The 18,572-nt window shown below is 39.1% G+C and overlaps 1 protein-coding gene across 1 annotated transcript; it reads left to right on the top strand.

Moving 5' to 3' along the window:
* Positions 1 to 15,674: 15,674 nt before the first annotated feature.
* On the top strand, positions 15,675 to 18,252 carry LOC125388056 (disintegrin and metalloproteinase domain-containing protein 29-like). The gene has a single exon (XM_085697428.2). The coding sequence runs from the start codon at positions 15,863 to 15,865 to the stop codon at positions 18,110 to 18,112; it is 2,250 nt and encodes a 749-aa protein (XP_085553554.2). The 5' UTR covers positions 15,675 to 15,862; the 3' UTR covers positions 18,113 to 18,252.
* The last annotated feature ends 320 nt before the right edge of the window (positions 18,253 to 18,572 follow it).

The raw sequence follows: 18,572 nt of genomic DNA, 5'->3' as shown, positions 1-18,572 counted from the left end.
TGTCCTGCGTGGGTCATTAGTCCTTTTTCACTTGTCATCCCTGTAATTAATTAAGTGGCACAGTCTACTTAGGAAGGAAATGAAGTTACTTTTACTTAGTTCCCAATTTGAGAGGCCGAAAGTACAAAAAGTGCAGTGCACACAGGACTTGCTCTGAGTGTGCTGTCCATGGCATCACTTGCAGTGGCAGAAGCAAGGTTGAGGGGCTAGTTGACTGTGGTGAGCCCAGATTTGCTCCTTTTTTTAAAACCCACTAGTGAGGATTCAAGATACTACCTTCAAAGAACATGCCTTAATGACCTAAAGTTCCCATTTCCTGAGGTTTCCACCACATCCCAGCAGACTACTCTGCGGACCAAGCCTGTAATCACAAACGCCCTTGGTATGTCCCATTAAACTACACTCAGACAATACTAGTGGGCTTACCATACCAGGTTAGCCCTCTTAGAATCAGTGCAAAGATGAGTTTGAGTACTGAGCACTCCTCTATTAATAAGCACAAAGAAGTCACTTCCCAAAGTTACAAAGAAATGAAACTTCTACCAGAGAAGCCTTGAAGTATTTCTGTTCTGAGAATGTAGCTCAGCAGGTACCTTGAATATAGCCTTATGAGACCATGAGCTAAGGAGCTAACTAATCCATGCCCAGACTCTTCACTTAGAGAATGCAGGATAATAAGTACATGTTTCTTTGAGCTGCTAAATTTGTCATAATCTGCAGTATAGAAAACAAATATACCTCAGACACTTGATACATCGAGTCTACCAGAGATTTATTTTCCAGTGGCACACCATCCCAGTTCACCAATAGTGACAATTTAATCACCAGAACACCAACTTATACCAGGACAACCTGTATTCCACCCACTGCCAGCAACAGAGTTCCTGCTGCAAGTTCCTGCTGCTGCACCAGACTCTGAAGCACCTGGAAGCTAAAATCTAACTTTGAATAAAGTAGAGAAAATACAACTTAAACACAAAGTCAAGGAAGGAATAGTTGGATTCATCAAGTGGCAAAACAACATTGTAATGCAGTGGTTCTCAACCTTCCTAACACTGTGATCCTTTAATACAGTTCCTCATGTTGTGGTGACCCCAATCATAAAATTACTTTTGTTGTTACTTCACAATTGTAATTTTACTACTATTATGAATCATAATGTAAGTATCTGATATGAAGGATATCATAAAAGAATCATTCAACCCCTAATGGGGTCAGGAGCCATAGGCTGAGAACTGCTAATATAAAGGGGAAACGTGACATTGCTTGAGGCATTCTCCAATGGTATGGGTTTTTTTTTTTTTTTAGTTTTTAGTATTTCAAGACAGGGTTTCTTTGTTTGTATTCCTGGCTATTCTGGAGCTTGCTCTGTAGACCAGGCTGGCTCAAACTCACAGAGATCTGCCTGCCTCTGCCTCCTGAGTGTTTGGATGAAAGGCATGTGCCATCACTGTCCAGCAATGGTAGGGGATACCCTGACGACAGATTCAGGGTATGGTACAAACTTGCTCTTGGAATGGTTTCAAAAAGCAATGTTCACACAGAGAGGCTTTGACAATGGCCACTTTTTTTCTGCGGCTGAGTCAGGAAAATCTCTTTTAGAGGAGCTGTGGCACGCCGCCAGCAAACAGCAAGAAGCTATGTTAAACTCTGTAATTTTTTATTTTTGCCTACAGTTCCTTTTCAAGCCCTCTCAGGTTTTACTTGGAGTTAGTTGACCACGTTGGAGCACCAATTGTTGGAGGAGGGCCTGCTTATTTGTCCCAGCTGCCCAGCTAGCTTAGTCCTGAAGTAACCACACAGAAAGTGTATTAATTAAATCACTGTGCGGCTCATTAGATCTAACCTCTTATTGGCTAACTCTCACATCTTGATTTAACCCATATCTGTGTATTGCCACATGGCAGTGGCTTACCAGCAAGATTCTAACTGGCGTCCATCTTAGGCAGAGAATCCATGACATCTCTTGACTCTTTCCTTCTCCCAGCATTCAGTTCTGTCTTCCTAATTCTGCCCTATCAATAGGCCCAAAGCAGTTTCTTTATTAACCAATGAAAGCCACACAAAGACAGAAGGACCTCCTACACCAAAGGGCCTAAAGGGGCCTTAGAGATAACCATGCTAAAATAAATTTATTATACATGATCAAAATGATAATAATGTTCCCTGGAAATATCCAAAGAACACATCATTGCCATGTGGCGGCAGGATTGGTAAGAGGAGCATTAGAATTATGAAATGATCCAGTGTTGACCCTGTACACCAGGGCTGAGAATAGGATAGGATGTTATGGGATCGATCTCACAAAAGCAATGGTGATAGTTTGATTCTGGACATATACAGACCAAAGAACAAAAAAAGCGTATCCATCCTGGGGTGGGGTGTGAGATCACAACTATCATTAGGCTGCCAAGGTCAGACTGAGAGTTAAAACCAGGCTAATAAAATGATTTCAGAATCCTTAGGAATGAAATAAGAGGGGTACCAAGAAGGATAATTGCTTCATTTCTGTTCAACAGTCAAAAGATAAAAGACAAACAACTGAGAAATAGAAAGTAGATGCTTCCCTAAAAGGTTAATTGATATATGTCTCCATTTTGGACCTGAACTTGCTTGAGATATAGAACCCACTGAATGAAAAAGTGATTACAGACCTAGGAAAAAGTATTCTGCATCACTATGACAAATATAGGCCCTTTACTAGAGGTAACTGTGGCTACTTACTCTAACTATGCAGGAGAAAGGGTTATCTATGTGATATTTCTATTACATTAGGACACAGGAATAACTTGATATTTCTGACCAAGAACTCAAACTACTATGATGGCCTTTTGATTAGGATTAAAAAGTACATGAGGTGACAAATGTAGCTGGGCTAATGTGTGTGGGTCACAGATCTCATGGACCTAAAGTTCTGATGATTCTGCCACAATTTGCCATAACACGGATTGTCTAGATATCTCATACATCTTTTCTCTTGTATATATTAATATAATGAGATTATATTAATAAAGACAGAAATACAAGAGATTGTGATTGAAAACCTTGCTAAAACATATGAACTCAGAGGTTGGGTGATGTTGATGGTATCTGTAGTAGAAAAGGATGCTAAATAGTTTGTGGCTAGAATCACAGTGTATATCTCTGGGGTTCTAGAAGAGTCATGTCTTTTGATAGAAAATTAAAAGGTGGAATATTATGCATCATTAAAAACAACTCTTGGCATAGAAATCAGCTACCTGATTATATAGCTATCAAGTGACTTACATTGTCACAGAAAGCACCTAACTATGAAAATCCAAGTGGTTATGTAGCCATATTTTTCAACCATGAGCTAAGTTTTCTCACTTTCACAAAGTATTAAGATTTTGCAATAATTCTGCAATAATTAGTAAAAAGTGTCAAATACAAGCTCAGTTGTAACCAGGATCAGTGGATAAAACAAGTTATTTAAGAAGGTAATCCAAGTTCTATGGCACTGGCCTTTCTCATTCAGTTCCCATTTCTTGCTGTGGGAATGATCCTATGTAAGTAGCTAAAGGTCAATCTGGGTTTAAGTAAAGGTCAGTAAGTTATGGGTATACACACCAGAAATGCCCAGAAGCTTAGCCACATTGCCTTTCTCAGTAGTAGAGCTGGATAGACAGAAATGCAAGAGGAAATATTCATACTGGGCTGAGCTTTGAACCATACACATGGACATCCATTTTGTATAGAAAGAGCAACGTGTACAGACTCCTGGGAAATAGTACAATATCTGGCTAGTTGTAGAGTGATCTACCAGAATAATAACTAGGAGGAGGAAAAATAGGATGGAGATGCAGATCTGTGGTGCTGGTAGTTTTACTTTTTAGGAAAATAACATTGACTATGAGACATGACCCTTTCTCAGATATCTCCCTACAAGATTTATCAGGTCACACCATAAACAGCCTTGATGCCAGATCCAAGTGGGTAGCATCCTCCCATTCAAGATCTGTGCTGCTAGGGCTTTCAGTGAACGTTCTTCCGAGCCCCTAAAGTATGAGCACTAAGAGACCAATCTACCAGCTCTGCAACACTTCTATCCTTGCTTCCTTAATAACCAGCACCACCCAAACAGTACCCTGTCCTTCACACTCAAGGTCCTAAACTGAGACTTGTGAGAAAATAATCTAGTTTTCCACAGTCCAACTGTGATCTTTTTCTGAAGGGGTAGCTCGCTCCTCTGGGAAATCCCACCATTATGTACTGCAAAGTTGTTTAGCTTCTAGCCCTCTAATACCTTTTCAGCTTCCTCCTATAGTGATTTGTCCTGGGGCAATTTCTCTTTTAAGAATGGATTTTCATGGATACAAGACCTGGCTTCAGTAGTGATTCTAATAGAAATCTAATGCAAGTTGTTTTTGGCACGTTGATGGCCTTTAAACACAGAATCCCATCAGTTCTCCGAGAAGACCAAGAGCTTACAGTGCTGCCCTTATGTCTCTCCTTGTCTTAGTCTCAGAAGAAAGCTCAGTGAAAATCAAAATATGGGAATTGTACTGTATGTTCCATACTAACTTCAGAATTATAAATAAAATTGTGTAAAAGGAAATATATACATATTTGCTTCAAATAAAACACAATAAATGAATAAACAAAATATATAATTAAGTCCCATCAAAGTACTGATGATATTTACATAGAAATATAAACACTTGAAGCCCCAGAGACCCCAAACAGCTTTCACACACCCACTACAATCCCCCACCACATCTGTGATCACTGGAGCCTTGGCCCAGACTGCCCCTGGAGAGGAGCCTTATAAGTATTCGCTAGAGGCAAGGACCCATCTTCACCTGAAAGAAGAGTGACCACCTAAGCCACCTTAGGTGGTGCAGTGCCCCACCTGCACCCACTGGAGGAAGAGATGGGCAGATGTCAGTATAAGAACGCATCCAATAACATAAAGACCAATATGGTAACACCAGAACTTAGTGGTCCTACAACAGGAAGACCTGAACATCCTAACATAGAAGATGCAATAGAAAACGACCTTCAATATAACTTTATGAAGATGATACAGACCCTGAAAGAAGAAATGAAAATTTTCTTTAAAGAAACAGAAGAAAATACAAAAAATTAGAAGAAATTAATAAATCTCTTAAAGAAACCCAAGGAAAAAAGCAATCAAACAAGCGAAGCAAACAGCTCAAACAGTTCAAGATTTGAAAACTGAAATAGAGGCAATAAAGAAAGCACAAACCAAGGCAATGCTGGAAATAGAAAATCTGTATAAACAAACAGAAACTACAGATGCAAGCATAACCAACAGATTATAAGAGATTAAAGAGAGATCTCAGGAGTTAAAGATATTATAGAGGAATTAGATTCATGGTCAAAGAAAACGTTAAATCCTTAACACAAAATATCCAGGAAGTCTGGGACATCATGAAAAGACCAAATTTAAGAATGATAGGGATAAGAGAAGGAGAACTCGAACTCAAAGGCACAGAAAATATACTCAACAAAATCATAGAAGAAAACTTTCCCAATCTAAAGAAGGAAATGCCAATGAAGGTACAAGAAGCTTACAGAACACCAAATAGACTGGACTGGAAAAGAAAGTCCCCTCGCTTTATAATAATCCATATACTAAACATACAGAATAAAGAAAGAATATTTAGATAAGAATGAAAAAGGCCAACTAACATATAAAGGCAGACCTATCAGAATTACAACTGATTTCTCAATTTAAACTCTGAAAGTCAGAAGTCCTGGTGAGATATGCTGCAGAAACTAAGAGATCATGGGTGTAAGCCCAGACTCTATACCCAGCAAATTTTTTAATCACCATAGATGGAGGAAACAAGATATTCCATGACAAAACCAAATTTACACATTATCTATCCACAAAGCTAACATTACAGAAAGTACTAGAAGGAAAACTCCAACCCAACAAAGTTAGCTAGACCCACAAAAACAAAGGCAACATTAACCTCACCTCAAATTAGCCAAACCCAGAGAAGGGAAACATACAAACTCTACCACCAAAAAATAACAAGAATAAATAATCACTGGTCATTAATAACTCTTAATATCAATGGACTCAATTCACCTATAAAAAGACACAGGTTAACAGAGCAGATATGAAATCAGGATCCATCCTTTTGTTACATACAAGAAACACACCTCAACCTCAAAGATAGACATTTCCTCAGAGTAAAAGGTTAGGAAAAGAGTTTCCAATTAAATGGATTTAAGAAACAAATGGGTGTAGCTATACTAATATCTAACAAAATAGACTTCAAACTAAAGTCAGTCAAAAGAGATGGAGGACACTTCATACACATCACAGGAAAAAGCCATTACTAAAGCATAAATCACACATCAAACCCCACACACCAATAGTGGGAGACTTAAACACCTCGCTCTTGCCAATGGACATGTCTGCCAGACAGAAACTTAACAGAGAAATAAGAAAATAACATGTCAAAACACAATGAACTTAACATATATAGAACATTTCACCTAAACACAAAAGAATATATCTTCTTCTCGGCACCTCATCGAGTCTTCTCTAAAACTGAGCGCATACATGGTCACAAAGCAAACCTCAACAGATGCAAAAAAAATTTGGAATAACCTCCTGTATCTCATTGGATCACCTTGGCTTAAAGTTAGAATTCAACAACACTAATTTCAGAAAGTCTACAAAATGGAAATTGAACGGTGCTCAACTGAATCACACCTGGGTCAAGGAAGAAATTGAAAGAAATTAAAGACTTACTATAATTCAATGAAAACGAATGCACAACAAACCCAAACTTATGGGACACTATGAAAGCAGTTCTAAGAGGAAAGCTCACAGTACTAAGTGCCTACATAAAGAACCTGGAAAAATTCCACACAAGTAACTTAACAGCACATCTGAAAGCTCTAGAACAAAAAGAACCAAACTCACACAAGAGGAGTAGACACCAGGAAATAATCAAATTGAGGGTTGAAATCAATAAAATATAAACAAGGAAAGCAATAAAAAGAAATCAATGAGACAAAGAGCTGACTCTTTGAGAAAATCAACAAGGTAGACAAACCCTTATTCAAACTAACCAAAAGGTAGAGAGGGAATATGCAAATTAACATAATCAGAAATAAAAAAGGGGAACATAAAAACAGAGAGGAAATCCAGAGAATCATCAGTGCAGACTTCAAAAACCTGTACTCCACAAAATTGGAAAATTTAGAGGTAATGAACAATTGTCTGGATAGGTACCACCTACCAAAATTAAATCAAGAACAGATAAATAATTTAAATAGACCTATCATCCTTAAGGAAATGGAAGTCATCATCAAAAGTCTCCCAACCACATACACACACACACACACACACACGCACGCACGCACGCACGCACACACACACACACACACACACACACACACACACACACACACACAAAACCAGGGCCAGATAGTTTCAGTGCAGAATTCTACCAGAATTTCAAAAAAGAGCTAATACCAATATTATACCAATACTCCACAAATTATTCCACACAGTAGAAAGGGACATTGCCTAACTGTTTTTATGAGGCAACAGTTACCCTAATACCCAAACCACACAAAGACTCAACTGAGAAAGAGAATTACAGAAGTCCGCGGTTGGCTGACAAGACAGATGTGAACAGAAACTTTTGATGCTAGGGATAGCATCTTTCTTTTTTTTTTTAAACTTATTTATTTATTTATAAGAATTTTCACTTCCTCCCCTCCTCCCAATACCCTCCCACTCCCCCCACTCCCTCTTCTCCTCCCTCTCCAGTCCCAAGAGCAGTCAGGGTTTCCTGCCCTGTGGGAAGTCCAAGTTCCTCCCTGCTCCCTCCAGGTCTAGGAAGGTGAGCATCCAAACAGACTAGGATCCCAAACAGCCAGTACATGCAGACGAAACAAGATCCAGTGCCATTGTAAATGGCTTCTCAGTCAGCCCCCATGTCAGCCACATTCAGAGAATCCGGTTTGATCACATGCTCGTTCAGTCCCTGTCCAGCTGGCCTTGGTGAGCTCTCATTCGATCAGTTCCCTTGTATCAGTGGGTGAACGCATCCCTCGCGGTCCTGATTTCCTTTTTCATGTTCTCCCTCCTTCTGCTCCTCATTTGGACCTTGGGGGGCTCAGTCCAGTGCTCCAATGTGGGAGGAGACCCCTTCTTAAATATATCACCAGTAGCACAGACACTGAGACCAACAATTAATAAATGGTGCCTCCTGAAACTGAGAGGCTTCTTCAAGGCAAAGGACAGTCACTAAGATAAAACAACAGCCTAAAGAATGGGAAAAGATCTTCATTAACCTCACATCAGACAGAGGACTGATCTCCAAAATATATAAAGAATTAGTAGACATCAAATCACCATACAATCCAATTTTTAAAAATGGGGGTACATATCTAAACAGAGAATTCTCAACAGAAGAATTACAAATAACTGAAAGGCACTTAAGGAATTGCTCAACCTCCTTAGCCATCATGAAAATACAAATCAAAACAATTATGAGATACCATCCTATACCTGTCAGAATGGCTAAAATCAAAACCACCAATGATAGCTTAGGCTGGGGAGGTGGAAAAGAAGGAAGGAAGGAAGGAAGGAAGGAAGGAAGGAAGGAAGGAAGGAAGGAAGGAAGGAAGGAAGGAAGGAAGGAAAGGAAGGAAAGAAAGGAAGAAAAGAAAGAAAGGAAGGAAGGAAGAAAGAAGAAGAAAGAGAAAAAACTCAGGGCTGGAGAGGTGGCTCAGCAGTTAAGCACACTTGCTTTTCTATCAGGGGAACTGGTTCAATTTCTAGCATGCACATCAGGTAGTTTATGACCCTTGGTAACTGTAGTTCCTGCAGATCCAACACCTCTGGCTTCTATCGGGACATCCGAAATCACAATGCACATACCCACATACAGAGACACAAACCTGCACATAATTTTTAAAAAATAAAAATGTAAAACAAAAGAAATAGAAACACTCCTCAAGTTTTAGGGAACAAAAACAAAAACAAAAACAGAACAAGCAAAAATATCCAAAGTAGACAAAGTGACATAAACAAAGAAAGCACTGCTGAAGACATCGCAATGCCTGACTTCAAAGATAGCACAGACGTATAGCAACCAAAAGCAAGATATGACCAGATGTTGTGGCACACTCCTGAAGTTCAGTGCATTGCCAGAGATCAGGATGGTGGGAGAGAGGCTAGTAATTAAATACAGGAATGTAAATGGGTATAAAGGAACGATTCCTAACCTATAATTCTATAGTACAGTAAAGTAATCATTCTCATTTCATCATTTATGCCCCAGCAATGGTTAAGCATACCTGGACAGCCTATTTATGGTGGTTCTCCAGTTGTTTCTATCCTGGGCAGTCCTAGATGCTTGCGTTATTGTCATACCCAAGGTTCCACAGTCTTTCTTTGTGCTGTCTACCCAGCCAGCATTCTTTGGGGCCTTCCTCTTCACCTTCTCCAGTGCACTCCTCCAAGCAGTGCTATCTTTAGGTATCTGCCACCATTCATTCTCATAACATGGCCAGAGTATCTCAAACACCATTGCTACATGCTGTAGTTTACTTCTTTCTGTAGATAAAGATGTTTCTTAATGTCATTGTTGTGTATCTCTTGATGTGATGCCTAGAATCCTGAGACATGCCATCTCAAACACATTCAGCGGCTATTCTGAGGAGCTGCTTCATTGTCCAGGTTTCGGGCAGTCATCCTCATCACCTCAGACCATGAAACTCAAGGAAACCATGACTGACAATAATTCTATATATTTCAAAATAGCTAATGGAGACTATTTTGATGTTTTCAGTGCAACAAAGTGGTAAATGTTTGAAATGATGCATGTACCCAATATGATCTATATGCATGTATTGAAAATTAAGAATTAGAATTTTAAGTCTAGAAAATATTTTGATGGTGCAGGCTATTTGATCACACTGTGAACCCTGAATTGCATTATTTACTGGAAATACCTATTTCTAGTTGTGGTGTGGCTCAGCCCTAGCACACACCTTTAATCCAAGAGCTTTTTTTTGCTGGAATATTGTAAACATGATTCATTAAAGTCAACCATAGGTTAAGAGGCAGAGCAAGCAACAAGTAGATAAGAAGTGAACAAGAAAAACAAAACAGAGAGAGTAAAAGGGAGTTGGAGGACGGAGAGAGAGACGCGCAGGAAGTAGATGTGCAGGACACTGAATTTGAGGAGACCTGTTTGAGACAGCAAAGGAGAAAGACCTTTTTCTGGGATGTTGGCAGAGGAGGAAGGTCAGCTGGGTACTTTCTCTGCCTCTCTGAACTAGCAGGCTTTCACCCCAGCATCTGGGTTCCAAGTCTTTATTGGTAAAAATCAAACAATATTTGGTGCTCCAATGCATGGCATTAGCATGTGGACAGAGAAATCGCATTAGCTGAGGACAAACAGAGAAGCAATCAGATTTGGTAAGACACCTTGGAAGTCCTCAAGGAGGAGTTAATCAGTAGTTAGAAGAAAAATCTTTTCCACTTAGAGATGGGACATCATAAGACAGGACATTAGGACCCTGTATAGTGCTACTTTAGATGATTTGAAAATAGAAGCAGAAAATGAAAAGGTAAATGACTTAACGGAAATTGATATAATACTGATTATGATTACTATCAACCTGGTAATTCATATTATATCCTTATTAGTCATAGTGGGCATTTGTGTCAAGTATGAAAGTGGATTGATAAGATACAAGTCATAGAAAGACTTACAAATGAAAGTGAGAAAAATACTCAGACACAGAGAAAATAATTTAGACAAAGCCTACTGTAGCACCACATGAGGAAACTGAAAAGGGGTGACCAAGGTTGTTAGAAAACCAACCTTAGTTTATCTAGTTACTATACAAGAGCTACCAGTGGATGATAGGCACCCCTAAGGTTATGAGGAAGATAAATGATATCTTATAAAAATAATAGATTTGAGAAGATTTAAAGAAGCTGTTGTTTCATATATTATGCATTCATCCTTTGTGAAGCAGATAAAGTCATGGGCAACTCAGAACAAGATTGATCCCCAAGACTGAAAAGAGTTGGCAACAGCAATATTGGAAGCTGGTCCTCAGTGACAATGGCGAACATGGTCAAAAGAGGAAGCTAGGGCCATAGCGCAACAAAATAGTGCATAAGGTATTGATATTCCCCAAGATTGGGTTCTAGGTGAAGGTCAATATACTGACTTACACAGGCAGTTTAAATTGGAAGATAACACCTTGTGATCACACGCGACATTATTTAGCAGCTTTAAATGCTTGGGACAAGGTTGAAGAATCAGGAACAAGGTCTCAGTCATTTAATAAAATTATGCAAGGCCTCAAAGAAGCTTTCACTGAGGTTTTTGTAAAGATAGACTTCAACTATAAATAGAATAGCATCAGATTCAGAAGTCAAACAAATAGTAATAGAGTCTGTGGTTTTTGAAAAATACTGATTCAGAATGCAAAAGTGTGATTCAGTCTTTAAAGACAAGATCAGCACCAATAGATGAATGGACGAGAAATTTGGCTGAAATTGGATCTCACATTTATGGTACAATTCTGATAAGAGAAATAATTTCTGAAAGTTTTAAGAAAAATCAAAATGTCAGACATCAAGGACATTTGAAAAGGTACTGTAGGCAAGGCATTCCTAGAAACAATATTTTTTTCTAGAGATAATTGAAAAAGAAAGCCCTAGCATTCTGGATATACAGAAGGTGTGGCAAAGGCATTGTACTAATGAATCAACAAGGGACAGGCAAAGTCCCTTTTGCTATTGGGGAATGCCCTAGGGGGCTTCCTCCAGGCCCTGATATCAAATTAGATCCAATCATTCCCTGTCAGCCTCAGAGAAACTCATCCACAGAGCAATTGAAAGATTTAATTTCTGTTTTTAAAAACAACACTGCTTTGGATATAATCAAGGACAGAACAGCTTCAGTAGATAAAACAAAAACTTCAAGAGAACCAGAAAACAAATATTTGGGCAAACTGCTATAAATGATCAGACACCAAAGCTAAAAGTACAAATAAATGGCATCCGAACTGAAGGTTTAGAGGACACAGGAACAGATGTAACAATAATTTCATCAAGATCTTGACATTCATGTTGACCTCTTTGGGGGATAAATATTCAGCTTCTAGTGTTTGGATCTTTATCTCAGGTAAAACTAAGTGCAATGTGGATTGAGTGTCTAGGGTCAGAAGGACAAATAGAAAAATTAAAGCCATATGTGGCTAATATACCCATGAATTTATGGGGACGTGATTTCTTGCAGCAATAGAAAACACAGATTAATGTTCCTCCAATCTCAGAAACAAACCATAAAATGAAGAATACTTCTGAGAAAAGCATTAAAAGATATTATTTTTTCACAAAGAAATATTCTTTTCTGGCTTTCTTTCTTGCTTAGTCATTGTCTTGTCCTTAGCTAGAATTTTTTTTTAATCCATCTCCGGCCCACTTGTTTAGTATAAACGGAGAATATACTTTTATTTCCCAAACACCAACACCCAAGTAATCTGTACAGTTACAGATTTCTTTAGTGTGTGCAAATTGAATATAAAAAGTTAGACTTGCAAAGATAGGATAGATGATAGACTTTACCTTAATTTGCTAAATGTAAGTTGACTAAATATGGTAACTATAATTCTTCTTTGATAACAATTTTGTATATGTAATGTTTACTATGTTAAAATTAAAACTAATTTTAACTTTTAAGTTAGACAGAAGTGGGAAGATGATGAAGATATCCTTCTGTATATATCTTGTTTTATTGATAGATGAATAAAGCTGTTTTGGCCAATGGCTTAGAAGAGTAAAGCCAGATGGAAAATCTGAACAGAGATAGAGAGAGAAAATTGGTGGATTCAAAGAGATACCATGTAGCCCCCAAAGGAGAAAGATGCCAGAATATTACCAGTAAGTCACAGCCTTGTGGCAATACATAGATTAATAAAAATGGGTTTATTTAAGATGTAAGAGCTAACTTGGAATATGCCTGAGCCATTGGTTATACAGTGATGTAATTAATACAGTTTCTGTGTAAAAGGTATTATCAAGAGCACTCAGAGACTGACAATTCAGGTTGTAGATGAGCCGGACACAACAGTTGTTAGTTTTCCAAGGGTACAACTACCCTATCTATAAAATGGCTAACTGACAAACCTGTGAGGGTGGAACAATGGACTTTGACATCGTTCAAATTACAGGAACTAGGACAGCTGGCACAGGAGCAGCTAAATGCTCAAAATATTGAAGAATCGACCAGTCCTTGGAATTATCTCCTTTATTTGTCATAAAAAAATAAATAAATCTGGAACATAGAGAATGTTAACAGATTTGAGAATCATAAATAAGGTGATTCAGACAATGGGCCCTTTATAGCCTGGCATTCCCTGTCCTACTTTATTACCTAGGATATGATCCATTTTAGTGATTGATTTAAAAGTGTACTTTGTTATTATACCTTTACATGAACAGGATAAAGAAAAACTTGCCTTCAAAGTGCCTACTCATAATAATGTTCATCCTGTTCAAAGGCACTGGAAAATTCTTCCACAAGCAATGTTAAGCAACCCCATCTTGTGTCAATAGTTTGTACAATGGCTATTAGAAAGAATTTTTTTAAAGTTTCCTCATTCTTACATTTATCATTATTTGGATGATATCTTACTGGAGAATTCAGACACAGATACCTTAGAAAAAATATTTGATGAAGTAAAGAGAATTTTGGCTTGCTGAGGATTACAAATTACTACTGAAAAAATACAAAGAGGAGTTTCTATCCCTTATCTAGAATATAAGATAGGTTTATAAAAATTTTGACCACAGAAAGTATAAGTCAGGAGAGATCAATTACAAACTCAATGGTTTTCAAAAAAATATTGAGAGATATTAACAGGATATGGCCTATAATTGGATTAACTACTCAAGAGCTAAGTAATTTATAAGGTTTTAAGTAGGCCAAGAAAATTATAAGCTGAGGCTGAGAGAGAATTGGCTTTGGTAGCAAGAAATTACAGGATGCATGTGTGGACTGCTTGGACCAAAAGCTTGATTGTATTTTAGATATTTTGCCTTCACTCATTCTCCCACAATAATTCTCTTTTCTTTAAGAAAATAAATTTTATTTTAAATTTTTATTCATGATACATACCAACCACAGTTCCCCCTCCCTAACCTCCTTCCACTCCCTCCCACCTCTTCCCATCTCACCCCCCTCCAGTCTCCAGAAACAGTAAGGCCTCCCTTGGGGAGTCAATGAAGCTTGACACATCAAGTTGAGGCAGGACCAAGCCCCTCCCACCTACATCAAAGCTGAACAAGGCATCCCATCTTGAGGGAATATTTTGGTTTTGTTATTTCCAGGGAGGGTTTCTCTGTGTAACTACTTTATAGACCAGGCTGGCCTTGAATTCACAGAGGTCTGCCTGCTTCTGCCTCCTGAGTTTTAAGATTAAAGGTGTTCACAACCAACCACACCCAGCTCCCACCTCGAGTTTGTGCATGTCCATATATGTGAATATGTTTGCATTATTCTACATGTCAACATTCAGTTATAGCAGTTTCTTAATATAATAGTTACTGTTTCACATATTTAAACCACTAAACATATTCCAGGTTATGCAAAAATTAATTTCATTATTTTAAAATATAATAAGAAATCAGAAATAGAAATCATCCATTGTGTATAACACATATTAGATCCCATACGGGTCTACCCAGGACCTCTAGCACAAGATAATGATGATATTGATCAGCTATTAATAGAAAATGTCCTAAAAGTCTCAGAGTTTTATTAAAAAAATGTTCTGAGCTCCCAAGGTCCAGTTGAAGAGTGGAAGAAATGAGAATATGAGCCAAGAGGTCAAGACCACGAAGGGTTCATCCACTGAAACAGTCTACCTGAGCTAATGGGAGCTCACCAACTCCAGCTGGACTGGGAAGAAACAAGCATAGGACCAAACTAGTCCCTCTGAATGTGGTTGACAGCTGCATGGCTGGGGCAGAATGAGGGGCCACTGGCATTGGCACTGGGATTTATCCCTACTGCATGTACTAGCTTTTTGGGATCCTATTCTCTTTGGATGAATACCTTACTCAGCCTAGATATACTAGGGAGGGCCTTGGACCTTTCCCAAAGCAATGTGTCTTACCTTCTCTGAGGAATAGATTGCTAATTGAGATGGAAGGAATGCTGGAGGGGATAGAAGAAAGGGAGGGAGTAGGAACTAGGATTGGTATGTAAAATAAAAAAGATAGTTTTTGTGTTAGAAAATAAAAAAAAAAGAATAGCTTGGAAGTAGTGACGAAGAGAGTTAAGTAATATTAAAAGGAAAAATCTTTCCTATGTAAAGGATGGGGAATATAATACAAGGTGTTAGTACCCAGTATAGTGCTACTTTACATGAAAATAGAAGCAAAAAATGGAAAACTAAATGACTTATCTGAGATTGACATATACCAATTATAATTACTGTCAGTCTGGTAATTCATTTAATCCTCAATGGTCATACTGAGGTTTTGTAACAAATAAGAAAAGAGGATTGGTAATTGTGTCAAATATGAAAAATGGACAGATAAGATACAAGTCTTAGAATTATAAATGTTTTGCTATAAATATATCCTAATTTCTCCAAGTGGCTTCCCCCTTTGTTCTCAGCCTTTGCCATAGGCTCTCCAGATCACTGAGCACACAATGCTTGGGTGAGCACAGCATTGTTATGTAACAGCATCTCTGGCTTTACTCATCAGAGCTTGTCAGCCTCTTGCCTCACTCTCTTCTCCTCATGCCATGGTGTAAACTTTGGGGTCTTAGTCTCGTCTGCCCCCAGTGGACTACATTTGCTTTTGTTCATGGCCCCCTTCCGGGCATCTATCTGGACTCGGGTCCTCCTGGGAGGTTCTCTCTGGCTATCTGTGCTCTGGGTACTTTTGTGCCCTGTCTGTTGTTCCCACAGCCCGCCAAAATGGCGCTTCACTACCTCTGAAGTTGTGATTCCCAGGAAGGTTCCCCAGAGGATGGGTAGAAGTGATATGCCAGCCGAGATCACCTACAGCATACGTTTCAGGGGACAAAGACACGTGGTCCACATGAAGCTCAAGAAGACCATGATTCCTGAGAATTTGCCTGTATACACTACTAACGACCAAGGAGCCGAGCAGGAGGACTACCCATTTGTTCCTCGAGACTGTTACTTCTACAGCTACCTGGAAGGGGTCCCTGGGTCCCAGGCCACACTAGACACCTGCAATGGAGGTCTCAATGGCATGCTACAGGTGGATGACTTCACTTATGAAATCAAACCACTGGTATCTTCTTCCAAATTTGAGCATGTAATTTCTCTGCTTGTGGTGGAAGAAAGATCACTTGAGTCTAAAAGGTGTAGAAACGAAGAGCAGGTGGCAGAGGCAGATGAATCCCTTGAAGAGACGAAGCTTGTTGGAAGTCCCAGAGCAGCTCCAGTCTATTTGTGGCGCGTGCATGTCAAAGTACTACGAGTCCACTACACGATGAGTTGTCATGTGACCAATGCGTTCAAGAATTTAACCCGTGCAGTTGAGATGATATTGATTATGAACAGCATATCAAACACCATTTACAAACTAAGTGGCATAGATGTCGTTGCAGGTGCTCTAACTATGTGGGAATCATATGACCCAGTGAACATAGGCCTCTATGCACGTGATGTTAATGGACTGTTGAACACATTTGGCAATCGTCAAGAAAAAGTTAATCAACACGTCAAGATCTCCACTGCAGTTATTTTATCAGGAATTAGACTTGAAAACATTGACTACATGGGTCGAATAAACACTCTGTGCAAGCACAGAGAGGCAATATCATATGTAAATGCTGCAAGCCGCCATGCATTTATGGTAGCAATTTTTATGTCTCATTCAACAGGTCATGTTATGGGTTTAGAACATGATGCTCCAGGCTGCTATTGTTTCAGAAGAAAGAACTGTCTCATGCATGATTATCCTGTTCTCACGGATATGTTAAGTAATTGCTCCCAAGCTGCAGTACATAAGAGGATCCATGAATGGGACGAATGCCTGAGTGAAAATCGTGTTCTATATGAAAGTTATAAATATGAAGTTCCTCGTTGTGGAAATAAGAAGGTGGACAAGACTGAGGAATGTGACTGCGGCTCCTTGAAAGAGTGCGCCTATAACAGGTGCTGTACAACCACTTGCATCTTTACTCAAGGGAGTACTTGTAATTTAGGAGGTTGCTGTAAAGACTGTTCATTTGCACCTTTTGGAACTATGTGCAGAGACAAACTTGGCATTTGCGATCTTCCAGAATACTGTGATGGAACCTCCCAGAAATGCCCAGAAAATTTTTACATCCAGGATGGAACTCCCTGCTCACCACTAGCAGTTTGCATGTCAGGAAATTGCAGTGATCGTAATTTGCAGTGCCAAGCTCTTTTTGGATATGGAGTTAGGGATGCTGCCCCAATATGCTATAAATTAAATGCCATAGGTGATCGATTTGGAAACTGTGGAGTAACGAAACAGCGAGGAGGAAGCAAACCTCTCGCTTGTGAAGATGACGGTATTTATTGTGGACTGCTTCATTGTGATGGTGTCAGTCGTGTTCCTGGTGGTGGTGAGCACACTACATTTCATCACATAAAGGTACAAGGTGTTAAAGAAGAACAGTGCTTTGGGTATGATGCACACCATGGGACAGAAGTTCCAGAAATGGGGCTTGTAGTAGACGGTGCAAATTGTGGCGCAGGGAAATTCTGCAGAGGTAAAGCCTGTATTTTTCATCAAAACTTTAATTTTAATTGCAACATCAGCCACTGTAATTTCAGAGGGGTATGTAACAACAGAGGCAACTGTCACTGTATGCAAGGTTGGCAGCCACCAACCTGTGAAGAAAGTGGAGCAGGTGGCAGTGTAGACAGTGGCCCTACACTTTCCTCTAAGAAAAGGTTTCGAGCCAAAATACACGTGAGTGTGAACAAGATATTGCTTGTTTTATTTACTCGTATGGCTCTTATCTTGGTGTCACTTCTTTTTGGTGGAATTTCAAAAGCAATAATAGCTATAGACACCAGAAAGGGACATCATCCTGAAAAGGCTAATTGATTTCATTCCATACGATCTGGAGCCACACAACAGAAAAAAATCATGTCGATCACTACAAGAAATTATCAATGATTTCCTCTGACAGCCATGTAACTTTCCCAAGTCTGAGATTTTCATCATGAAATAAAATCACCGAGGAGTTAAAATTGTGCCTCTATGTTTAAATTTGTGCTTTATAGTTGTTTCTTAAAATCTCACTTTCTCCTCTGCTCTCCTCTGCTCTCCTCTGCTCTCCTCTGCTCTCCTCTGCTCTCCTCCTCTCCTCTCCTCTCCTCTCCTCTCCTCTCCTCTCCTCTGCTCTCCTCTCCTCTCCTCTCCTCTCCTCTCCTCTCCTCTCCTCTCCTCTCCTCTCCTCTCCTCTCCTCTGCTCTCCATTGAGTAAGGACCCTTAAGAAATTCCACACTAGTCAGAATTGAAAACACTAGAGGGTTATTTATTTAGGGGTACACTCACAGATCA

This window comes from Myodes glareolus, chromosome 11 (assembly GCF_982192425.1).
Source record: "Myodes glareolus chromosome 11, mMyoGla1.1, whole genome shotgun sequence".
Classification (NCBI taxonomy): Eukaryota; Metazoa; Chordata; class Mammalia; order Rodentia; family Cricetidae; genus Myodes; species Myodes glareolus.
The sequence above is the reverse complement of the archived record's forward strand: the minus strand, read 5'-3'. Positions and strand labels throughout refer to the sequence as shown.